This window comes from Anser anser, assembly GCF_964211835.1.
Source record: "Anser anser genome assembly, chromosome: 5".
NCBI lineage: Eukaryota > Metazoa > Chordata > Aves > Anseriformes > Anatidae > Anser > Anser anser.
In genome coordinates this window covers 31,350,153-31,375,818 of record NC_139725.1, presented here as the reverse complement: position 1 = coordinate 31,375,818, position 25,666 = coordinate 31,350,153, and the positions used below count along the sequence as shown (strand labels likewise).

The following is a 25,666-nucleotide window of genomic DNA, read 5'->3' as shown; positions in this document are numbered from 1 at the left end:
CACCCAGTAATACTGCATTAGGACTGTGGTTGGAATTAGGGCCACCTGTGTGGATAGCTTGAGTGCTCAGCCACAGCCAAGGCCTCCTTTTCTGAGATGCTATGTGCAGCTGTCATCTTGCTGCTGTATGAAACCAATGGCTTCAGCTTCTAGGTAAGTTTCTCCATCAACTGTTTTTTTTCCACTATTTTGTTTGGGTGTTTTGGCAGGCTGCTCAGATAGCTGACGGCCATCGCTGAAATGTCTTCCTCCCTTTCCATTTTAGCTAGTTAAATGTCCTCCCTTCCCACAGATCTTTCTGCCAGTGGGAGTGATAGGTAGGTGGCTGGAAGAGGAGAGAGATGGATAGACACCATGGAGATACCGGGTTCCTGGTGTGAAGAGAAGCTGAGGGCCTGGGTGGGAATGAGGGATGGTAATGGGTAAGTAGGAGGAAGCCAAACAGGCTGCAAAGTGGGACAGAAGAGACTGCAGGATGGGGATGGGGAAGGAAGATTACCTGACTGCAGGGTAATTTGTATAGTGGGATGCTGCTTTGCTTCAGTTACACAAATTACATGTACCCACTGTGCAACATTTTCTTGGTTTTGCTGAGCTGGTAGGGGGGTTGGCTGCTCCCCATGCAGCTGCTACTGCCACTGTTGAAGGAAATAACGTCTTTCCTAGAGTTGTACTGACAGTATTGGCTGTCAGCACCAAAATTCAGATGCAAATGAATTGAGCCGTCTTGATGTCTGTGAAGTTAAAAACAAAACTAAGGGGACGGGGAAAGTATGCTTTGTCTGGTGAGCTGTAGTTCAAAATCTTTCCCAAACTATCCGGAGACACCCTCTAACACATCATCTTCAGGTTGTGGTAGCAGGGCAGAGTAAAATGGAATGTCCCTATCTCTCTGGGAGCAAATGTGGGGATAGTCTATATTACCAGTGTTATTTAATAACTTCTTTTGCATTTCTTGTATGTTTTTAGCCATTATTTAGGAAAGAAGACCAATTGCAGTTATGAAATCAATGACTTCCAAAGAATACTTTCTAAACTCCTTGGTCATTTTGGGCTAAGTATGATAAAACCGTATGGTTCTTAGGCTCTTATAATTTTTATGAAAACACGTAGATGAGCAGAGGAGGGAGAGAGAGTGAGAAACTTCTCGTTAGTCTCTTCTGAAATGAAAGGACACAGCATGACATTACACCATATTAAACACTAGGGAATGAGGGAGAAAGATTATGATTGCCCCAGCTGAATGGAAATTTGCAATCAGAGCCTGCATCTTAAAGGCACTGGAGAATCCCAATAAGCAATACAAAGCTATACAAAAAATGCTATATTTCGTCTGCTGCTCATGGAGCATCATCTCTTATATTATAGTTGAAACATAAAAATGTCTTTTGGAAATTTCACAGAGGACATGAGGCCAAGAATACAGGAGGGTAAATGTAATTGCCTTGGTCAGCTCCTCTGGTAAGTGCTCAGCTGGTCCATATTGGATTACCTCCATTAAATCTGCTGTTTTACACCTGCCAAAAATCTGACCCATCAGGTTTTATGCTGGGACAAATGTTTAATTCTTCTTTCACTCTTCCAGTCCCCAAGGAGAACAGGAAGCTGACCAGAGAACTGTTTCCCTACTGAAGTGTTGCTATTGAAAGTGTAATGCTTTGGTAGCACTACCTGTTACTCCAGGCCTACCTGTGCTTTTGGGAACATTTAACCAGAGTTAAAACCAGTGAACATCTCTGTTGTCCTGGACCTTCCCGAGCTAGGAGGAGTCTGGGGCAGAGGACAGACACAGTGTAAAGCTCAGGTGGATACACTTTTCTCTTGGGCCTGTCCAAATATCCACAGTTCAGTGTTTCCAGAGGTAGCCCATGCCACAGAAAGGCATCTATATACCAGCAGCAGAAACCAAGGACAGACGTAAGAATAGTAATCTATCACATAAGGAAAACTATTTTGTTTCGGGAGAAATCAGAGCAGGGTTTTACACGATGGTGGAGGCTGGAACAGTGCGATATTGACAACTAACATCTTTACTAATAACACTAACTTCGGAGAGTTGCTGGGCACAGGGATTTTATCCCATTTAAATGTAGCTCTCCTGCGTTTCCTTTGCTGTGAACTCGTGCAGACGAAAGGCAGAATAATAACTCCCTCACAGAGAAGCATTTCCACGTACCGGAGATTAGCAGCAGCACTGGCGAGGCGCGCAACTCCTGCTGGGTGCCGACATTCCCGCGGCGCCGAGCAGAGCCTGCATCCCAATTATCCCGGGGAGAAGCAGCTCTTCTGCAGGGCAGTGCCATGGACACACGCGGCAGGGACCCAGCGGAGGGGTGCCTGATGCTTGCCGCTCGCTGAGCGCAGCAGTGTCCTCCTGTTATCTGCCCGACGGACTTGTGTGCGCCTCCTTCCTTGGTGCCGACGTGCACGTGTGAGTTTGTGTGTGCATCTGTGTATCTGTTTCAGGGCTGGCATGTTCGTCTGATGATACATATTTAAACACTGTAAATAATTGACATGCAATGAGGAAATGTGCTTTATCAAATGAAGCGAGACCACACAAGGCCCAGTACCAATTCATATTCATATGCTGTGCATTTCCTCCCTGTTTAATCTGTGTTTTAAAGGAACCTGTCCCTACTGGGAATTTCACTGCCAGCCTTCACCAGCCTCATTTTGTGCATACTATGCCTTCAAAACTAATCCATCCTCAAAGCCAGAGGCTCATGTCAGCTTCATTTTGAGAGTGAGCATTTAATTTCTGCTTGCTCCTGTCCTTTAAAAAACCCAACATTTAAGCTAATAACAGCGAAAGATCAGGGAGGGAGTAGAGGAATAGCAACCTGATTCTCCATCTATCCACCACAGCTAAATCCAGCATTTTATTATGAGGATGGATTTCTCCTTGCCCTCTCTCTACCTTGCACTGACATTAGGACTTGGTGTAAGGCCTGTTTCTCCTGGGTTTAAACTCAAGGCCCCTGTACTCTCTCCTGCCTTCAAAAGTTTATTCTCCTCTCTGCTTGCTTGGTACCGGCAACGTAAAGTTTGGGATGGCAGCAGAGGTTCCTGCACTTGTGGTGCACAGTGAGCCTGGCTGCCAGGGCTGGCTGAGCAGTGCAGAGCTCCCCAAAACGCAGCTTGCGTTTGATCCAGCCGTGTGCGTGCTCCTTTGGGGTTTTGTGCCTCTGGATGCTTGTGGCGTTAGCTCTTTGTTTTCAGGAATGTGTGGAGCGGCGCTTTTATTAATTGTGCGCTGCAGCCCGCGAGCAAATTAGCATGTGTGCACAAAGGTGCCTTCCTGGCCACCCTATCAGTGCAGCTACAGCTAATTGGTGTGAACACGGCCAGGGAGAAGCCATCAGGCAGGCAGTGCATTTAGCTCTGCTCTTTCTTCCCCCCTTCACTCATGAATTCATCTACACTGTTTCTGAATTGGAGTCTCCAGGCGCCTTGTTTAATTTATGCTGCAACTTTCTTATCGTCCCCGGAAATGCGATCGGAAAGGAAAAATCCATGCAGAGGATCTTGGTGAGGGTGAGGTGACAGTGATTATGTAGCGAGATGATCAGAATGAAGAGCAGCGAGTGCCCCTGAACAAACAAGTTATTGGTAAAAAATGGCAGCTTTGATCAATTTGTGTGTTCATTTGCCTCCATGCGAAGCTGTAACCCTTTAACTTCAAGTCCGGCCGTTGAACTGAAGCCGCTGTTCCTTGAAAAGGAGCGGCACAGAGAAACCTCTCCTCCCCTCCACCTCCCCGTTTCAGGCATTTAGGATTAGCACAGCATCTCCGAGCTTATGGCTGGTGATCTCACTGTTTCTTCACCTCCTTCTGAGCTCAGGCTTTTGTCTTTGGCCTGTGTTGCTTTCCTGTGCTTTGTCCCGTTTTCACTCATACGCAGAGCATGAAGAACCCACACGTCTGCTGTGCCTTGAGGGGCTGGCAAGCACACAACCGGCAGGGAATACACCCCGGGGAAAGCGGCTGGAGCAAGACCTTCAAGATATTGCTGGGGGGTGCTTCTGTGCTCGTTGCCTGGGGTATCTGCAGAGCTGCCATCTGCAGGGGGAGCTTCTGCTGCCTCTCAGGGAGTGTCTCCTGGTGCCTGCCTCCAGGCCTTGTGCCTCCTGCGAGGGCACAGAGCCGGGGGAATGTCCCCACATGGCCAAGCTGGAGGTCCCTGGCACCAGAGCCCTTGCAGGGGGGTGTTTGGCATTGACACAGCACCACCTTTCCAAGCAGCACTGCTTTTATGGAGTCATGGTCCCCCGCAGGGCTGCAGGGACAAGGATAAATTAGCATGCATGTCCTCGTGCCTCAGGCCCACAGCATCCAGGTCTCATAACTCTCCCTTTCTCTGTGCTGTCCCGATGCCTCTATTGTTTCTCATCAGCTCTCATTATGTTGATTTAACATCTTCTGCCTTCCTTGGGCAGAAATAGCTCTTGTCCTTCCCCTGCATCTTCAAAACAGCACTGCCCAGCTGCAAAAAGTCCTTGAGAGTGCATTAGTGCCAGTTCTGACCCACAGCCATCTCTTACTCATCCACCCCAGACAGCAGACAGGACTCCCCAGCCCTGCAGACCATAATGAAAAGATGAAGGGGAGACCAGGGTTGTATTCTCTTGTTTTCTGGGTAAAGCAGAGCTGTCATGTGCCGTACAGAGGCACCCTTGGTGCTCCACTCAGTTATGTTGACAACCAGGACAGACTGGTGCCGGTTGCCTGTTTGGACCATGTGTAAATGTGCAGGGCCTCCACAGGGCACAAAATCCCTGGAAGTGCAGGAGTTGGCCTCCCATGCCGCCTGCTATTCTGGTGCTGCTTGTGTGCAAGGCACTCCATGGAGTGAGGAGGTTCCCAGGCACTCTGTGGAGAGAGAAACTGAGGCACACGATGGCTACAAGGCATGGCACAAGAACAGCAGGTTGTTCGTGCTGAAATGACGTACACATGTGATTGTCCCAAGGCCATACACTGTCACGGAGGATTCCTTCTACACAAAGCTTTGGCTCTATTGAAATGAAGGACCGACCTTGCTGAGAAACTCCCCAAAGTCACTCAGAGATGTTGCTGGACTCCACAGCTCAGCAGCTCCCGTATATTTGTTCAAAAGGTAACAAGAAGCTCATCTGAAATGTGGCCTGAGGCTTGCTTGGAAGCGAGCTCCAGGCTGGGAAGCCTGCTTTGCCCAGCAGCACCTTGGCCCAGTGCCTTTTGCAGCCTGCCTGCACCTGAGCTGCCTCACTTGTAGGGCAGCCCCAAGCTCCCGGCAAGCCCAGCACCTCTGTGAAACATTCATCAGGCCTAGAGAGCCTGCAGCGGAGCTCATCTTTGTGTCTTGCATGAACAGAAAAGCCAAAAGCATTTCCCTTGGTTTCTCTGCAAGTCCTGTTCTTGGTCTGTGCCTCTCACACGCAACGTCACAACGCCGTGTCGGTACTTGGAAGCTGCTGGGAAACCCAGGGTAAGAGCTGGAAGCTGGATCTTGTTTCTGGACTTTCCAGAAATGGGCACCACTGGGAGTACCGCAAGCACAGAAGGTCAGGCAGCCGCGGACTCTGGCCTCAGACAAGATCCACCTGGTGCCCTGCCAGAAACCCTCATCCCTCCCCTTCGGGCTTCTGCCTGCTCGAGGAGGCAGGTGAGGGGATCCTGGGCACTTGGCACCAGCACAGAGCCAGGGGACACCAAGGGCAAGCAGATGATGATGGGAAGCTTCACATGAGTATGCCAAAGAAAGGAGGAGAAACAAAACGAGGGGGGAAATTTCATATTTAAACCTCTGCTACAGTTTCCAGGAAAAACAACCTTATTCTCAGCAGTGAAAAGGTTAATTCCCTTGACAACCTCTCCCCCTCCTTCCCAAAGTATGTTTCAAAAATAATCAAAGTATTTAATTAATATTGCAGTAGTCCAAATAAGTACAATCATCTTCCAGGAGTATTTACATGTCGGGCTATAATTAGAAGCCTCCTTGGCACCAGCCCACATGAGCTGACAGGTCACGGTTTCCATTACATACAACATTTTTCCATATCATTGCTCAGTCATGAGTGACTGTGAAGTGAGTTAGCCGGGCTCAGCAGAGAGGAGGGATTGAGTGAGCCGTGGTGGAAGAGGAACAAGTGATTTTTCTTGTCAGGAACTTGCTGAGACTCACCAACACCTCAGTTAAATGAATGCTTCCTAACCTGATGATGAGCCATTTCTTCCCTGGCTGAGCTGCGGTGGAGAGTAGTGCTTTGTCCAACCTAGTGGAAGATCTCTCCTGATCCAACAGAGGTGGGTGGGTGAAGGAGGAATGGCACTTAAAAAAAAGCCAAATGTTCTTGAATGCCTTTAAAGAAAAACAAATGTTCCCGAATGCCTTTTCCTCCTAGACCCTGAGTTAGCAGCTCAGACACGATGGACCATGGAAGGAAGCACAAGAAGAGTGCTTCAGACCAGAAATGACCTTCTACCCATGGAGGAAAGTTATTTGGTTGCAATCAGAGCTGTTGGGAGGCCGAGTCCCTGAGCATTGGCGTCCCCGCAGTGCACTTGCTGTGGTTTACCAGCATTCAGTGTCCCATACGTGGCAGTCGGCTGGGCTATGCTAAGGCTGCAGCTGAGACGCAAAGGTAGAAATCAACCTTTACGTATCTTACTTACCAACACTCCCTTTTGCCTGACCCCATAAAATGGGGCTTAATTAATAATACATTCTGGAACTGCAGTCAACACCAGCTTCACAACATCGTTATTTTTTTTTTCTCTCAGGAAGGACAGCACCAATATTATAGTGAAACTAGCCGAGGCTTTTATTTAGTTTATCGATAACCTATTGCATTTTGGGGAGTAATATTTCTGCTTTTTTCCCTCATTCCAAGAAACTGTTACTACAGATAATCTATACACATGCAAAGAAGTAACAGCTTTTATAGAAATGCCTGATCATAAGTTGCAAAGCAGTACAGGTCTTTGCCAATAGAATAAATAAAGATATAATTTTCAGTGAACAAAGAAGATAATTGGACATTTTCCTGGGGAAGTGGATTTTTTTTTTCCCATTGGAAGATGTTAATTCAAAACCTGAAATTTTCCACAGAGAGATGGCAATACAATTAAAAACAAACTCTTACAAAACAAATGAAAAACTGATTTAAAAATATTTCAACTTGGAACAATCACTTTTGATAATCTTAAATGTCATATTTTAAATGGTTTTCTCTTAATTATGCTAATTTAGTATAAAATTGTATTATATAATAAAAAAAGTAAAATGAAATAATTTTAAGTCCAACCATTGGATCAAAATGAAAGACTTTTTTTTACTAACTTAACATAGAATTACTAGGCTTTTTTTTTGTTTTTTTTTTTTTGTTTGTTTGTTTTCATTGAATTTTGCAACAAAAGAATATTTGAACCATGAAACTCCTACCCTCAAGTGAAAAATATCATTTGGTATGTAGTTCTTGGGAGCAATGACAGCACCTAAAAGACTCCCTGTGAAAGTATGAGGTCTTTGCTGTGTCCCTGGAGGTGTCCCATTGGCATTTGCTAGATTTGTGATGCTGCAGTAAAAGGTACAGGAAATCTGCTGAGGACTGCAAGGCTTGGTGCTGAAAGAAGATGGAGCATAGAAAGAGTTCATATTTATTATTTTACACAATAAAAAAGTTACTCAGATATGTTCAAATTAGTAGCATGCATAAAACTAAAAAAAAAATAGTGAGCAGATTCTTACCTTTTTTCTTACAAAAATGAAATGTTAGCATCTGCATTTTGTCAGTCTGATATACACATGGTACATTTGCAAGAGTAGATAAGCAGAAACCTGGTGAGGTGGGCACGTACACTGAAGAGGGTCCTCCAGTTTTCCCGGGTGATTTTGCTGGAAATTTGCCCCAAAATGAAGTACAAGGTGTTCTGCAGAAATGGTGGTTCTTGTTTTGGTACCATGCTGACTTCTCACTTAACTGGGTTTCTGCTTGGAAGGAGAAGGCTACGAACCACCCCGATGTGATCTCCAAAGACGCCTTCTGTGCTTTGCTCCTCACTGGTCTGTTCAGAAGAGGACCCACACCATAGTTTGGGTGGGACACAGAAGGAGTGTGTTTCAAGAGAGGAGGGAACAGAAGGATGCAGCATTCGGGATCAAGCTGATGCCTGGTCTGACTCCCGTGAGGAGACAGAAATGTGAACGCTGACCTTCACCTACCAGCTCTCTTGCACCTGCAGCTGGACTAAGATGCTGATAAAGAAAATGCCTCTGTAGGAGACAGAGAGCTGGGCACGCAGTGATGGAGGCAGCGGGGTGCCCTTCATGCCTCGGGGTGCGCCAGGCTCCATTATGCACTTGCATGTCTCCCTCCAAATTGGCACCATCTGGCCCACCACCTGAATGTTTTTTTTTTTTCTTTTTTTTTTTTTTCCCCTGCACAGCCTCACAGCCTCTCACACGGTTTGCCAGCTTGCATTTGTGATTTGGAGAGGGCCTGAAAAAGTGGTGAGATTTGCCACAAATTATTTATTATTATTATTATTATTATTATTATTATTATTCATTCATTCATTCATTCATTCATTCATTCATTTTTTGCATAAGCAGTGCCACTGACAGGACTTTTCTTTAGGATTTAATTGATCTCTGCACCTTTTTGGAAACCTATGTTTCTTATTGAAAGGAGCTCCCTAAATCTGTGTTCCTCAGGCTCCAGTCAGGAAGATGTAGAGTGCTGTGGTCCTGCTACGGGAACAAACACATTGCCTAGCCTAAGGAGACAACCTTAAAAATATTAAGCAGCATTTTGTTTGCAGTGCTTCTGCAGGGGAGAGAGTGTGGCAGGGCAGTCCACGCCAGGTGACTGGTAGTTCAGGTGGTGTGGGACCCAGCCAGCATCCTCGGGATCAGCTCTCGCTAACCACCAGACTCTGCCCAGGTAAAATCAGGCTGCAGGGAGTGAAGTTCTTTACATACACTGGTAAAACACAGACGGGGAAGACCGTACTAGGTTTAATAATGAAACTCTTGAAATACGGAAGTTTTAATAATATTAAATATTAAATAATATTAGATATACAACTTCTAAGAGGGAAGCTCAGAAGGGAAAGATTTTTCCCATGTTTCTAGATGCCTGTGAGCAACGACCCTCAAGGACAAGGATGCCTGGCTACTGCCTCACTAATGAAGCTGACAGAGAGCCGGGAGCCATGGAGAGCAGCAGCATCTCCAGGTAGGGGCTAGTCACATGGAGTATGGGTGCCACCTGTGCTAGTATTAAGAGGAGAATTTGCCATTTTGGTTCTACCTAATTACAAACACACTAAAAGGCAGGAGCGGCACAGCTAAATGGAGTGGGACTGTAGGTCTGTACTGACCAAAAGTTTTGCCATGTCCTTCTGCAGCCAGGCAGGTCTAGGTCAGCCTGCAGATCTGGCACGGAGGGGCCCTGAGTCTCAGCCTCGTACTTGAAGCTTAACTTCGTTGCAACATCAAGACCTCGAGTGCTGCTTCAGCACAACCTTAATTAAAACTGTAGCTTACAGCCCTTTAATGAATGGTGTAACAAATGGGACTAGACATTTACTGCACACCAAAAGTCGTTTTGTTCTGTCCGCTCTGGTAAAACATGAACGGTACTTGCACACAGCTTCAGACTGACTCTTAGCCTGACATACACATGGTTTAAGACATAAACACTGAGGTAATAACTCCAAAGAAACTTAAGAAAAAAGGAAAAAGGCTTTTGATCAAGACATTTGAGAATAGATCCTTTTTCTCCCAGAGTGCTTGTCCTGAATTGAAAAGTAGAGAATGGATGGATGGATGGATGGATGGATGGAAGGATGGATGGATGGAAGGAATATGACAAAAGAAATGACTGAAGTCACTGGAAGGTTGCCTTTTCTTTTTTTTTTTTTTTAACCAAAGGAGCTGTCTTTTTTCAGAAATAATCAATGACATTTCCCATGAAGTTCAGGGACCACAGCTCTTTGCCTCCTAAAAGCTGAAGAAATAAAATACTAGCTAGTGGCAAGAAAATGTGGCTGATTTATTGTACACCTTTAAAGTGAGTAGTATTTTTTTTCCTATATACATTAAAAACAGCAGCTTTTTAATTACAGATTGCTTATTTCTAGTAGCCTTAAGATACAATTATTATCTGTCTGAATGAAAAACCACCTGGGTGGCAAAGCTAGAATACAGGCCTGCTGGTTTTGCCCAAACAAGGAAACGACAGCAACGGCCATGGAAGTTTTAGCTCCATAAATACCGCAAGCACCTACCCTGTGTCTAAGGCATGGTGAATGACACCACAGGTTTTTTCAGCAAACAAAAACCCAATGATTTAGCTTTGGCTGTGTTCACACCTCTTTTCTTTCCAGGAATATTCTGAGTTAGTTAGAATTTGACTTAGAGAAATGTTTATAGAAACGGTCAAATTAAAACAAATCTTAGAGAAAGGCTGAACATACCCCACTGTAACACTTGTATCCATGTTTTTGGGTGGCAGACACCATACCAGGTGACCTGCATGTCCAAGCAAAGCTAAACAAAGCTCCTTGAATTTCAACTATCCGATGCCAGTAGTAACTGCTTTGCAAATGAGCTGCAGATCAAGAATTCCTCCAGGAATAAACTCTCTGGCAAGTAAATATTTGGCAAGTATCCTCAAATAGTGAATAAATCTTGGAGATACTGCAATCTACTTGCAGGCAACTTGTTAACACAAGAAGAGATGGAATTTGTCAAAGACATCTTTGCCCAGGAGCAACAGGCTTATGGGCTAATAGAAATTAATTTTCCATCTCTAACACTGGGCACTACTTCTGCCTGGTATCACAGGCCTTGACACTTTTTTGGCGTGTGATGTTGAAAATGGCCAGTCACAACTAATTCACTTCTACATTCACAGGTTACCCTGGGGAAGGGGCGGGGGGGGGGGGGGGGAAGGCTAGAAATGCTTCCTGTTGGAGTGACTTTGCCACTCTGCCAGGCCTGCACAAGGCTTTGAAGCCTCCTGTAAAACCTCACAGCAGCCCAGGTGCGAGGTGAGACACCCTGTGCATGACCTCCAGGCATGGCTGGGGCAGGGGAAGCTGCCTTCAGTGGTGGTAACCTCACCACCCCATGCTCAGCTTGCATTGCCAAGCCTTTGGCATTTTGTGGTGGTAAAAAGCCTGGTATGGACGATGGTACTGTAAGGAGGTGATGCTGTTCTGCTCCCTCTGCAGCACACCTTGTCAGTGGAGACCCTGCTGCCCAGGTGCTCCCGGGGTCTTCAATGGGAACAGGTGGATCATTTCCAGTGCTTTCCCACCCAAATGCTCAGCTGGGGTGGGTCACCAGGAGCAGGTGACAGCAATGCCTCATGCCTGGCAGTTGTGCTAGCATAGCACTGAGTGGAGCACCTGGATAAGAGCACCTGCAGGGTGTACTACAGGAAAAAATGCCTGACATATTTGCCTTATTTTACAAGAAACTTGCCCATAGAAGTAACTTTGGAAATATCTGCTTGTGCATATGCATGTGTTGACCAAGCATGGCAGTACGGTGTTGTATAAAGCTTTCTCTAACATGACTGCAGGATGGCTGTATCACATGCAAACAAAGAAGCCCTGAGTACATTATGCAAGCCAGTCCTGTGGAAAAACAATTCCAGGAGTAATTTACGTGGCTTTAGCATATTTGTTTGGGACTATTTCAGAAAGACCTTCACTCACTGCAGCCAGGTACATTAGTTTCCATGAGGACAAGTGTACAGTGTATTGAGGGTATCGTGCATGTCACATAGAATTATTTTTCTGAGCCTACAGATATTACAGTTTGGAGGTCTTTGACAATCTGCTCTTCCTGGTCCGGGCACAACTGCTGATTCCTCTTGCAGTACTGGACACGGCCCCTTTCAGACAGGACTCTGCTCTCCTTTTCATCTCATGCGACAGCATTGAAAACGTGCCCAACAGGAAAGCTGGAATGGGTTTGGCATTGACTCTGCCTTCCCTTGGCACTCTTGCTAGGGTACATTTGCAACTGAAATTCCAAATTTGGCAAGAAAAGGAGGAACCATTTTCCTGGCAGCCCTCCATAGGTACTGAGGAGTGCGGACTGGGGGAGGTAAGCCACAGAACAGATGGCAGTATAGGAGGATGGAGGTAGGCAAAGTGGTCAAAGATGGCAATCCATAGATTTAGCAAAATGTGTTACACCACAACATGTGTGACACATGGATGCAGTTTGCCATGGGGAACAAGCACAATGGTAGGGTGCTACCTCGCTTGCAGAAATGATGGGGTAACTGTGCCGTATGGATTAGCACAGCCCTTCTGTCCCACATTGTTATGTTTTTCTTGACCGAACTTTTCAACAAAGAGAAGGGCAGCAAAGTTGATAGCAATCTTTGAGAAACTGGCATATGAAAAGAGCTTTACTCAGATTTATAGTCTGAGGTGGGGAAAAGACCGAAAAGACAATAGCCCACAAGTACCTACCCTGACAGTCCACAAATATCTGCACTGTGTCGTGATGCAGGGTGGGAGTGGACCGTGGTGGAGGAACAATAGGCTCAAGACAGTGCAAAAAATACATTACGGGAACTACTCGGGGAAAAAAATCTACAGTGCTGAACACCTTTGCTATTTGTGGCCTACAGATGGCTCTCACTGTTTTTAAACTCACTCAGAGATGGCTTTTTATGTTTTAGATCAGAGGTTTGGGTTTTATCCTTGTAGTAAGAATTTTTCAAGTATGGAAAAATGTGTTCTTGAGGGCATCTTTTGAGGTCCCATCCCTGGAGATTTCAGAGGCACGGTACATAAAGCAACCTCGGTGAATATTCAGTAGAGAAAATCCTGCTGATTACACAGAGCAATGCAAGATTAGCTGCCAGGTCTTTTATTATCTATGACTCCATGACTATTGGTAGTGAAGGGAGTTCTTACACAAAAGCCTTTACTGGTTTTATTTATGCCAGGGCTGCTTCCAGGAAGGGGAAATCCATCATGTCAGAAATGAATGCAAACACAGAGCTTTCTCTCTTGCCCTCTCTTCCCTTTTGGACTGTCCTGTCATCTGACATGGAGCCTGTGGTGCTCTGCATATGCTCTGCCACTCGATTTACTTAAGACTCCCCAGAAACAAAGAAACACGAAGGGCAGGATCAACTTAATATAGTAACACGGCTGTTTTCTGGGAACCGATGGCTTAGTTAGAAGAGAAAGTCGGGGAGGGAAGGGTAAGCCGGGCAGCAGGGAGCCAGCAGGAGGATGCTGGTCCGGCTCCCTTCACCTGCAGCCAGGGCACATCATTTCTGTGACCCATATGAGACCTCAAATTGCTGGCAGATGAATCAAAAGGTCACTTCCACACCACTACTACAGCGAAGCGAAATTACTGCTGCATTCATAACACCGAGGGTGAGAGAGAGAAAGCCCACATAACCAATGTCATTTTCAATTTGGTGCAGGTAGCTCTGGTGCTGCTTGTCCTGTCACGTCCACGCTCAGAAGCCTGTGGTTTGCTGGGCTGCTCTCCACGAAGCTCCCCCTGGGCTGTTCTCTCAAGTAAAGGACTGCAGAGGGCTGCTAAGCCCTGCACAGTGTTGGCTGTGAGTGCTGTGTTGCAGGGTGGGAGGCAAGGCACAGCGGGGAACTTCAGCATCACAGCAGAGTGGCTCAGTGTCCAGCGGTGGGTCGTCACGGAGGACAGGCGTTTGAGGCCGGGTAGCTCAGGGGAAGAGCCCTGCAGAAGCTCAGGCGTTTGGCCACAGGAAAGGGCCTGCAGTTTGCAGGTGGCCCACAGCAGATGATCTGTCATGCTGAACAAAGAGTTTTTTTGTTGTTGTTGTTGTTTTTCTTTCTTCTCCATGTTTTATCTGTGCCTGTGTATGAGCAGGGCTGGCTGAGGGGCATTTTTGTATGGGCAAGGCAAGCTTTCTCTAGGCTGCAGAAAGCTCTAGTTAGCTTGAATTAGCCAGCGCATGCCCAAAACCTGTCTGTGCTCAGCATGGAGGATCTAACATCTGGTATCAGCCATCAACTGCTGCTGGCTGCACAAATGTGCAGCTGCAGAAATGTCCCAGAGGTGGCAGAAGGGCAGTCCTGGAGGCAGGCAGCAGGCTTTGCCAAGGTGCTCGCACTGCCCATGCTCAGGACATGCCCGTCCTGCTGAGAGGCCAGGCTGCCCTGTGGCTTTGAGACTGGGATGAAGAAGGGGTGAGTCCAAGCCCACGTATGCATCACCCTCCGCCTGTTTTTTTAATTGCAGAGCAGGTACAGAGCTCAGCCGGCTCCAGTGGGGAAAGCTCAATCTGGCAGCGCCTTTAGGAGCCGCACAGACGAGCCTAAGAGAGGGCCAGAGAAAACAGGAGTGGTGAGGCAAAAAGGCAGCTGGGAGCCACAGGAGCTGAAGCAACCAACACAGGTGCTGGGGGGTGCCTCAGGAGGGGTTAAACAGCCTGACAGTGCCCTAAGCAGCATGGCGGCAGCAGCACCGCAGGCTCCCGCTCGCTCCCCGCCGCGGGCACAGCTGCGGCCTGGCACCGGCCAGCTGGCTGCCCGCCCTGCCCAGAAGTGTCCAAAGTCTAAATCCTGAGCGGCTGCCATGCCTGCGTAAGGCCAAAAATACTCGGTGGCAGTGACACGTCCCCGCTGTGCTGGGAGGTCATGCAAGGGGATCCATTTTCCCACCTCCCCAGCCTGGGCTGTTTCGCGCATAGCAGGGACCCACAGAGCCCGTCTGCCCTCTGGGAGCTCACCTTCCTGCACCCTCGTGCTCGTCCTGCAGCAGGCCTCGTCCCCACCACCCCATGGGACACCCCCCGGGGGCCTGGCGCCAGCGAGCCTGCTGTGCTGGGCAAGTCCCCGTGGCCTGAACCCAGTGTCCAGGCCCAGATGCCTTCAGTCACACACAGCACGTGGGTCAGGGGCCCTTCAGAGATCTTTCCTTGTAGAGAAATGTCCCACAGTACCTCGTTTCTTCGTGTTTGGCCCCAAATGACCTCACAGTCGGGCATTTCAGAATCCCAAATGCTTTTAGGGGAAATGATGTGCCGTGTAAAGCATCGTCTGATTTTTTTTATCTGGTGTGCCTTAACCCACGTGGCATAAGGCTGACACTGAGTATGACAAGAATCAGACCCCAGCAGCACGGGGCTGTGAAGCTATGCGGCACGCAGGAACAGCCCGCATGCAGATGGATGTGAGATGTCTTGACAAGGATCCAAAAGGGACCGATCACTCCTGATGGCCCGGCCCAGCCAAGGATTTCCTAGTGCAGCCATGGAAGGAGCAGGACATGTCTCTGCCTCCCACTGTTTAGGGAAAGGACAGCATGGTTTAAGTCCCCAAAGACAAGAGATGGAAATTCAGTGTCATGTCTCTGATAGGTAGCAACGGTCAGGGGTCAATGCTGTTGCCCACAGAGAGTTATTTTCTGTCACATGAGTAGTTCCAGGCTATCTCTCTGGGCCTCCAGACAGGATGCACTGGTAAATCCAGTGACATCGCTGTCAACCTTGTGTGGATGGCTTGGGCACATCTGACCATCTCCAACAGCATTAGACTCCTTTGCCTGCAACACATTTGAGCCCCGAGCCTGCAAGTTGTTCCCTAAATTCTGCCCACCAACTTCCTCCCTCCGTGCAGGGTGAATCTGCAGCTTCCTACTGCAAATGAGACAGGGCAGCCACGCTGACATTTGTGGCAATAGCCATAAATTCACGTTAAAAGGCTGTGAGTAATAGCACTGCTGTCTAAGGCAGCCTTTTCAAAAGCTTGTTTTCAAACGCTCAGCAGCAGGATTAGAAGGTTGCTGGCTCTTAGTGGTGAGCTTTGCAGATGTTAGGGGCTGGCAAAGCAAAATCTGTATCACATGAAAAAGTTGATCAGGTCTGATTCTCTCCTGCCGTGAGATTACTTTTCTCACTACAAAGCATTTCTCCTCACCAGTAAGTTCAAAGTACATATGGGCATGAAGATAGTGTATTGTTCGACAGCTCACTGTTCTGCTGTGCAGCTGCCTCACTTGTTCTCCATCTCAGGTTATAAACAGTGCTGAGAAGCTGCAAAATTGCTCACAGCTTAAGCTATGAAATCATGATAACCCAGCCTATCTTACCCTACTGTGAGCTCTACTTTAATAATCCTACTTAATCATTAAACCACAATAAGAGCAAGCCAAGGAGTTGGAGGAAAAAGCCAAGGCAAGGCATATCAGAGCACCGCTCAAAATCTGAACTGAGCTCCGTCAGCTCTAGACAGAGGAAGCCATATCAAGGGACAGCAAAGCTGTTGTGTGAGGGGTTGGAAAGATGTGCCACAAAATCCGTATCTGTTGGGACCGGCTGAAGGAGCCAGAGCCAGCTGTGAGCTGCTCCCACTATTCATAATTTGCAGTGGTGCCCTATTTACATCCCCTCCCCAGGAGACCAGCTTGTTATCTAGCACACACACTCCAGTCAGGCTTCACTGTTTGACATAGATGCTTTGGCTCAAACCGTATGCCTGATTATTACCGAGCATAGCAGTGGTTGCTGCTTTTTTTCCAGCACGCTTTACCCTTTTCTGAAGGGTACAAAGACAGCACATGGACACACCTGCTCTTTGCCCACTGTGCTACATGTTGTCTTATGGCAGACTGATTTTTTCTAATTACATTTCACAGAGAGATGATGCTTAAAAAAAAAAAAAAAAAGGAAAAGCAGGAAAGGTGATAAGAAATAAAACCTGCCTCAGTCACCCAGCTGGAGACACACTGAGAACAGGTCCCACGGGTGCATACAGGACTCACACTGATTCCAGCAGGATTATTCACGTGCGTGTGTGTGCATGACAGACAGAACAGATTTGGGCTTCATTGCTTTGACTTTTCCAGGATGCTCAATTTATTTGTGCATTTCAGGAAACAGGCCAGTACAGTTGGATGTCCTGTACCTGGGTTCCCCTTCCCCTGCCCCAAAACAGAAAGAGTTGTAGGCTGAAAGCACCACCCATGCCAGAAGATGACAGAGCCAAATCCTTCCCAAGGCAAAGGACCCACTGAAATTGCTGGGGTGTCACCTGAGTAAGGACCAACCGAAGAACTTTGCCACCGTCTGTGACAATTTGGCTAAAGAGACAATGAGTTGGTTTTGTATTTTCAGACCAAAATGATAGACTGGATGGGGGGACTTTCTTGCCTCAGCTTCCTTGAAAGCAGGGACTGATAGGATCAGTATTGCCAAGATCGTTCCAGGATTTTGGTTACTCTGCAGAAAACAGACCCATTATTTGTGGTCCAAAACGGGGCACATTTTGCCTTCATTGTCTTTCTACCATGTCTTGTAGGATTTGACTGCAGCATGGAAACATCCTGATAGAGCTGTACAGTGCATCATGTTGCTGTTACTGTAGTAACTTATTACTAGAACACCTCGTGTTATCTTTATTGCTGCAGTACCTGGTACAGATGTACCACAGTTTGTCCACACACGCTGATACTACAGCCTTATTCCCCAAACTAATTTACTGCAGCGCCCTGTTGTCTTATTGCTGCATTATCAAAATGCTACTTCACTGCAGTGGCCTGTGTTACCTTATTGCTACATTTATCCTGGTATTATGTCAGCTTACTGTGACTTTTTATGGCTGCCCTGCTACCATTTTATTACAGTACTCTATGGGATCTTAGCACTGAGTTATACTGAGAGTATATTAATCCATTTGCCTTAGCCTCGTGCTGCACTGACTTGTCGAACCTTCCTGGTGCTCGTCCCGGTGCCGATCCACCACAGTAGCTATGAATGCTCTGGATATACTATTATCCAAATAGCAGTGCACAGCCGTATTTCACAGCCATAGCCCTGCAAGCATGGGACGCCTGGTGGCTAGCTTTCACAGCGTGAAGACTGTAAAAGCTTTCCAGTTCTGCCTTTCCTTGAAACAATGCCATTTAGAACACAAATAGAGGTGGAAAGCTGATTTCCTAACTCATCTTCTGGGTGATGAGGTAGTTGGAAGACATGGGATGCTTATAAAGCAGCAGGTTACTGCTTGCAGCACTCAGTGGGGTACTAGTGAGTGTGCAAGAAAAGCATCACTTGCAATAAGCAATGTCATTAAAAAGCAGTAATTCAAGGATGCAGTTCATGTGGAAGTCATTATATGTTAGTATCGTCGTATGTGAAGTAAAAGACAGGTGAAGAGCAGTTCATATGTGCTCCCATGAGGAGGCCTTGTCTACTCTTGTGATGTTTGTTTTAGAGAAATTTGGTCAGGAAACAAGGAGGGAAGCTTTCCTGTCTCCAGAGCATATTGAGCTCTGTCCGCTCGGCTCGCCATTGCAGAGCAGATTAGCTTGCACGAGTGTGCATTTAGATGTCAAGCTGTTCAGCAGCCAGGCCCCCTGACGTACGCCCATATGCATGCTCTCTGTGTCCTAGAAGCTCCCTCCATGCTCTCAACTGTTCAAACACAGCCTGTTCCCTGCGGGCAAAACACTGCGGCAGCTGACACAACTGTCCTGTAGGAGCGGAGAGGGGAAAGGGGCTGGGTACTTGGCTTGCAGGGCAGCAGCACGTCTCTGGGTCAAAGCCTGGTGCTGCTGCTCCCTGCACGGGCTGGGACCCTGCTCCCATCTGTCCCGCTGCCATACGCAGCTTGCACAGCACAGTGGGGCCGGCAGCCCTCAGCCCTGCCTGCGTGCAGGTGACCCTCTGCTCCCCAGCACTGCTCCTCGCTGTGCACCAGTTTCGTGCTTTATGTGTACATCCTGCTTAGGATTGCTCTGCGGACTGGTTGGGGGTTCACAAGACAGACCTCGCATGAGAGGAACTAGGGGAGTGCCTTGGCCCAGAGTTGCTTGGGGTGTGAGCAGTCGTTGGCCTACAGACCTCCAGCAATGTGTGGCAACGGTGGGCTTAGCACTGACAGCGCTATGATCAGCGGGCTCTGAGAAGAGCCAGCCTTTGACTGTTCTTCGGGATGACAAAAGGGGGCATGCATGAATGTGCTTGGATTGACAACAGGGCCTGTTGCACAAAGCCCCGCTATTGCCAGAGGGGAACCTGCGGCTGGGTGGTCAACAGAGAACAAACAGGTCCTGCCAGGACAGCTGAGCGACCATTTGGAGGGGACCAAATGTCCCCTTCAGAGGCAGGACACCACCTGAATGTACAGGCACATCCATGATGGTTCTGCAGTCCTGAAGCTCGCTTGTTTGCCGATGAATTAGGCCTGAAGACATCAGAAAACAGGCTGATTATGGGAATTAGGGAGTGTAAAGAACAAATATCATACTCAGTACTCTACTTTATAGTCATGCAGGTGTAGAGAGTCCTATGGACCTTAGGTAAAATTGTTAACAGAAGCTGTCTGGGAAAAATAATCGAGGTATCAAAATGAGAAATTTCATGGGTAGAGGGAAAGTCCTTTTACTGACAGAAACTATGCTGGCCTGATTTTGTGCATACATAGGCCTTGAATGTTAGGATAATACTTGCCTCAGAAGTGGATATTGTTGGTAGCCAGCTGTCTACTTAGCGAGATAGATAATTTTGCCTAGATAGGAATGCAGACTTGTAGCCATATAGCAATTTCTACCACCTGCACAAAAAGCCAGTTTGGCTTGGCATGAGTGAAGAAGACCAAGTGTCTATTTTCACATACACTTCAGATCTGAACGGCTTGTAAAATATAGGAGGTTTTGTGGCACTAAGTCAACTGAGTCTTGAAAATTTTGTATATAGGCAATATACTGTATATGAATGCAGTCCATTTTCCATATCTGCAGCTAGCATAATGTGGATTTTAGCATTAAACAAGTCACTTCAGTTCTGTGCTTATCCTGACCTCCAAAATCCCAATGTTTTGACACAAGCTATTGGGTCACCTCTTGCAGTTGTATTCATGGGCTCTACCTCAGATGGGAGCTCATTTCCTGGAGCGGTGTGAGTTCGCTCTTACAGCGCTGCTCCTCAGCTGGGTCAGTTACCTGAGGGTGGCAGCGCGGCTGGGGGTGCTGCTGCTCAGGAGGGTTAGCTGGCACCCTGCGCCTGCCCAGTCCCAAGCTGCTTCTGCCAAGCCCGTCTCCATCAGTTCTCTCCTTGCTGTGGACTGAATTTCGCTCTCGATTACACCTGCCCACAGCAGAGTTACCTTTCCCTGTATACGCATGAACAGATTTTGGCTTTAATTAGAGCTGGATTTTCCTCTAAGTGGTTCAACTCTATGTACTTGCAGTAAAACTTGAACATCCATCATTGAATAAGTATGCAAAACCTTAAATAAATAGAAAACCAAATACAATATAAAACAACTCACTTTTAAATACCGCATGTGTGTGTTTGTGTGTTTGTGCATAAGTGCATTATACATCTAAAACATGACTCTGAGCATCAGGCAGAGTCTGATCACACTTGCGCTAAATGTACATGCAGAGCTATCCCGCCGATGTCAGAGGATTTGCACCAAAATCAGAGTCTGACTCAGTAGGGCAGATCCTCAGGTGGTGAAAGCCACTCATGCTCTCCTGCCTTCAGCTGAGGATCTGGCCATCGTCTTTGGACATGCTACATGCCATTGGAAGGACAGCAAGTGACGAACTTGAGTAGTGCCTTTCTTTCTTGTTATTTTAAAGGAGGAGAGACATAGGAAAGAAAAAACAAAGCTAAAGTCAATGAATCTGCAGGAGAAATGCATCTGATACTTCGTGGAAAGGAGAAGGAGCTTCCAGCAGATATTTTACTGGATCCAGATGGCCACAAGAAAGGGAGCAAATGGGATTGCGGTGGCATGTATTACAGCCATGTCTGTGCCAGGGAGAGAAGAGGTGAAGGAAAAACAGTGATCTCTCTCAGCTCTTCTTCCTCCAAGCTGCAGTTGGGTCTGTTTCCTTATACAATAAGACACCGTGCGCTTGTCTTGTTGCCTCCTGTGTGCAGCGGCGTGTGCTCCCCCAGAACCAAGAAGGCCCCCAAGTACCCGTGCCGAGCTCAGTGTCCTTGCAAGGCTGTACAGGTAAGAAAGTGCCGATGTACACGGTGACGAGCGGGCTCTCCCCCGGCGAGTTGCTCCCTGCTCCTGCTCGCGCTCTCCCCCGCAGCACCCTGCTCTCCCCGAAACGTTGCGGCTCTGGCAGGGCGGCCGTCGGTGGCTGTCAGGAGGACTGCATCAGGCCCGTCAGGCGCTTGCTTGCCAGAGACTTTCCCTGCAGGAAGGGACAGACAGACAGTCAGAAGAGGCCTGGAGCGTAAGTGAAGCTGCCACCACAGGATGGGGGCTGTGAGATGGTCTGGCTGCAAGTGGGGGCATTTTGGGTACTGCATTTTTGCCCTTTGACTTGGCAAGGTGGGGTGCGGCTAGTGATGTGCTAGCTGTCCTCAGTCACTGCTGGTCCACCCTGTCCACCCTCCCTGCCTTCCCCACGCTCTCCTCCAGGCCACCACGCAGGCACATGGCATCTGTAGGAGCTTTCCCCTGGCTGGTTGGGGTGAGAGACCAAGGGCCACGCAGGGAGAAGGTCACCTGCGTGCCTCAATTCCTGCACTGGCTGAGGCCACGCAGCCCCTGCAAGGAGGCCCCACAGCAGGTCTCCTCCATTCACACGCAGTAGCAAGGGAGTGCAGGGGACACTGATGGCTCTGCAATGGCAGCTCTGGCAATGTAAAGATGTTCCATGTACTGCACCAGGTGCTACACAGCTTTCCTCTTGAAAAATGCTGTTTTTCTCAGAAAATAAAAATTCCTGGTTGAAACAGACATCCAGGGAGTACCAGAGAGTAGTGGAATACCTCGCAGATCTAAAACAACCTGCATGTTACTCTGTGTAGCCAAGATTTCCTTTCGGAGAGTCTTGCTAATTGCTGTTTGAAATAAAGATCCATGTAAAGAGCAAGACATTATGCAGTGAAAAGGAGCATGTGCAAAATGTAGGAAAATTTGAAATGTAAAATTTAGCAAGCAATCTGAAATAATCCTTATTTAAGACGTTAGCACTCTAAGAAAAAAGGACCCCTCCTGCTCCTGCCCCTTTGATTCAGGGCTACAGCGGGAGGATGCGGCTGCTCCCTGCAGAAGCCTGAAGTTGCTGCTCAGATGTGTGCCCTTTACCAAGCAATTTGCTTGGCTGCACAAGCACACGCAGCCTGATCAGACGGCTTTCTGCTGTGAAAAACACTGCTGTCACACGGCCATCCCACCCGGGGCAGGAGGGCCACTGCCACCGCCCTCCTGCCTGCCCAGCGCCGCTAGGCCGAGGGCCGGCTCCCTCCCGGGCCCAGCTGCCCACACAGCACCGCCGCCATTTAAGGCAAGCCTGCTTTCTTTCACTATAAATCAAATTCCTGGTTATTCTTATTTTTGAATGTGCCCCTGGGAAGCTCGGCCTGGTGCAACCCCAGGAGGTGGCCAAGCCTTCTGTGGGGCTTGGGAGCTGCGGCCACGGCTGCAGAGAATGGCAGGCAGGTTTCTCCTGTTATCTTCCCCGAGGTGGGTGGTCTGGGGACACGCCAGCTCCTGCTCATGGGCTTTCTGTGGCAAATGTTTCCCTCCACGGGCTCCACCTGCAGCCACACTAAAGATCCAAGGCCCAGCTCCGCAGCACGTCCTGCAGCACCACCTCCCCGGTAGGACAGGTGGCGAGGGGATCGGCACATGCGGGCTGATGTTGTGAAATTTGTGGCTACGAGTAGGAGCCGTAAGTATATAAGGGGTGTAAGTAGGTGTGAGGTTCAGCTTCGGTACCACAGAGGCCCCCAGCCACAGGCACGTTCATGGGCGGGGTTGTGAGCACCTGCAGGCTGGAGGTTGCTGGGATGCAGGCATTTGGTTTGGGAGTCTCTCCTCAAAGACATCCTCAGTATAAAAAAGAAAGAAAGAAAGAAACAAAAACATTAAAAATACATAAAAAATAAAGAGGAACAGGAAAAAACTGCCCTTCATTAGGAGAGCTTGTATCTGTTTCCTGTTATTAAAATGAACAGCAAGGGAGTAAAATGTGTCTCAGGTGAAGATGCTGATGGGATCCACTTGCTGAGGTAACTTGGTAGTCTTCGTAGAACTGCTGCTGATTTACACCAGCTGAGGGGCTGGCCCACAGTATTACAGATGTAAAAACAAACCCCTCTCCTGTGGCAAGCTTTTGCATGTCTGGAAAGAAGTGCACCTGCACAGGCGAAGCTGGCCTGTGTCCCCTCGGATGACAACGGTGAGACACGCCTGCATTTTGTGGCCGGAGGGTGTACCTGCAGCTCCGGTCCTGCCCGAGGCTTGTGCAGCTCAAATGCCCAGGTCAGGCAGGCAGAAGGCTGCTCTGGGAAGCTGGATGTGGTCACATCAGTTCATAGCTGGGTACAATATGTGCCAAAATATTTCAGAAGTCATTTTGGGTCTGATCCGACATTCGGTCGGGATTCCTTTGGTGAGATCATTGACGGAGAGAGGAAGTTTTGGATTATTATGATGTGAAAGTTTGGCCCAAAGACCTCACCTTTTCTTTAAAAAGGTCCGACCAGGATAAATGATTTTTTCCTTCCACATGTCTTTGTTTAGCAGGAAGCCAGCTGCCGCCCCCACATTTCTACCTCTCCTTTCCCCACTGAATGAAAATGTCAACAACTCCTGCCTTATTTCCACAAGAAATTGTGTATAAGCTGTGCTGGCAGGGGATTTGGAAAGCACAGGATTTTAAGCTCGGCACACTACAGCACTTCTTGTACTCTGCCATAAGCATACACTGAGTAACCTAAGGCAGAATTAGAGTGGATGTAAAAAGAAAACTTTTCACAGAGGGTCTAAGCTTATGAGGAAATCCCCAGTCCTCCAGTTGCAAAATACTTGTCACTAGTAATTAGGGTTACGACAATTAAAAATCCAGGCTGTTGTCACTCGAACAGCATAGCACACAGAGAAGGGTATACGTTGTAGGGCATATGCTGTGTGTCCTGTTGGATTCAGGAACACTTTCTTTTCTCATCTTTTCCACTGTCACACAGCTTTCTGGCAGGGGTCACACACACAGGTTCACCACGTCTTGGAGAACCTTTGGTTCTCTCTATGCAGCTCAATGAATTTTTCACGCCTGACCACTGGAAGCACAGGAGCCTCAGTTTTAGAGGCAGTGTAAAACCTGAATTTGGAGTAGCCTAAGGAAAATGTCAAGGAATTTTTAATAAACCTGAAATTTCCCCCTAGAATGTGGCCTCCAAGTTATGTAGCCCATCCTGCTGCTCAGCTACGTGTCAGGCTGGGGACCAGGTCCCTGCACCTGGGGACCTGCAGGGTTGTGAAGGGTAACCTGCAGGTTGCGGGTTGTGCATAGCACCTTCGATTGCTGAGCCTTTGATGAGCAGCTACTAAACTAAAATGTAAAACGGAATTAACAATTATTTGAACGAAACAGAATTCAGCGATTTAATATGAGCAAGAAGCCAAATAAGAGGAAACAAAAGTCTGGGATTTGACACAAAAAGGAGGCGGTACTCCTTTCAAACCTCCTGTAAGAGCCGCCAGTTTCTATCTTGTTCTTTGCTTTTCTCTGCCAATGCCAGCACTTTGCACAGCTGGGAGAGAAGGCAAAGACTGTGATATATCTTTTTATTTATTTTTTTTAAACAATTTTAAATAGAAAGTTTAGTTTTGTCCTGTACCTGTGGTTTCACACAAGGGTCCGGAGTGCAACTCACGTGTCCAACATGCAGCCATTCAGCACCACCAGCATGCACTGGTCAGCACTCCCATGCACACCGTGCACTTACCTGAGCCCCCAGCAGTGCTTGTCCCGCAGGGAGCTGTGGCTGCAGCTGCAGGGAGAGGAAGCACGTGGGACGCTTCTGGTGCTCCAGCACAGGCTCCCCTCTTGGCCACATCAACACAGACCAAAGCGCTGTCGTGCTTTTCCCCCCATGCTCCCCACCCACCAACTTAGGGCTTGCTAGGACTCCACTGCTTGCTTGCCACCCACTTTTGCCCTTGCTGCTGTCCCTTTCCCAGCCCACTGCCCAGCCAGAAGCATCTGCTCTATCCCCGTCCCTCTGTAACAGCCCAGCAGAGGACTCACAGACCAGGGGCTGGTCTGTGTCTCCACTGGAGGTGAGCAAATCTTACTTCCATCAGCTTCATTTTTTTTTGTTTTGTTTCTTTTCTTTGCATAGGGACAGACTGCTCAGATATTGTACCTTTTAGTTAATGTACTGCAAGAAATATGGTAGTGGGCAGGCAATGTCTTGCCACCAAACTTCTCTCCTGAAGAAAGATTTCCAGGGCCCTAGCCCTGCCAGCACTTTTTGTTTTTTCAATGTTAGAGTACGCTGCAGATCTTGAGGAAATTTTATTTTTGTGTCATTTAAAAAAAAAATTTATTAGATTTTTTTTTTCATGAAAAGATACATGGCAAACATAAAATAAGTAACATAAATTAACGAATTTAAATATGAGAGTTAAAAACATAAACAATAAAGGAAAATAACTTAGTTCAACACAAAACAAACAAAGACACACAAGCTATGAACGCATATCACGTAAATTAGCACACAACAAAACCTGGTGCACACCACCACCAATGCCATGCCGGCACAGACTGAGAACAAGGAGCTGCAAAGTGGCTGTGGAGGGCAAGCACAACAGCAACTGCTCCCTGCATGCAGGATGCTGCCCCGTTCCCACCAGCACGGTCTCACCAGTTACCCCCAAAATTCTGCAAAG

General features: G+C 47.8%; 1 protein-coding gene across 5 annotated transcripts in view; it reads right to left on the bottom strand.

Annotated features, from left to right (window-relative positions):
- Positions 1–12,868: 12,868 nt before the first annotated feature.
- The window catches only part of RGS6 (regulator of G protein signaling 6), a 278,204-nt gene continuing 265,406 nt past the window's right edge, over positions 12,869–25,666 (bottom strand). For 3 of the 5 annotated variants that reach the window (XM_083839322.1, XM_083839323.1, XM_083839324.1), the window contains one exon: positions 12,869–21,173. In XM_083839322.1, coding sequence (XP_083695448.1) covers positions 21,123–21,173 — 51 coding nt within the window. In that variant the 3' untranslated portion in view covers positions 12,869–21,122. The remainder of the gene's footprint in view (positions 21,174–25,666) is intronic. The other 2 variants (XM_083839327.1, XM_083839328.1) reach the window with 1 other exon arrangement.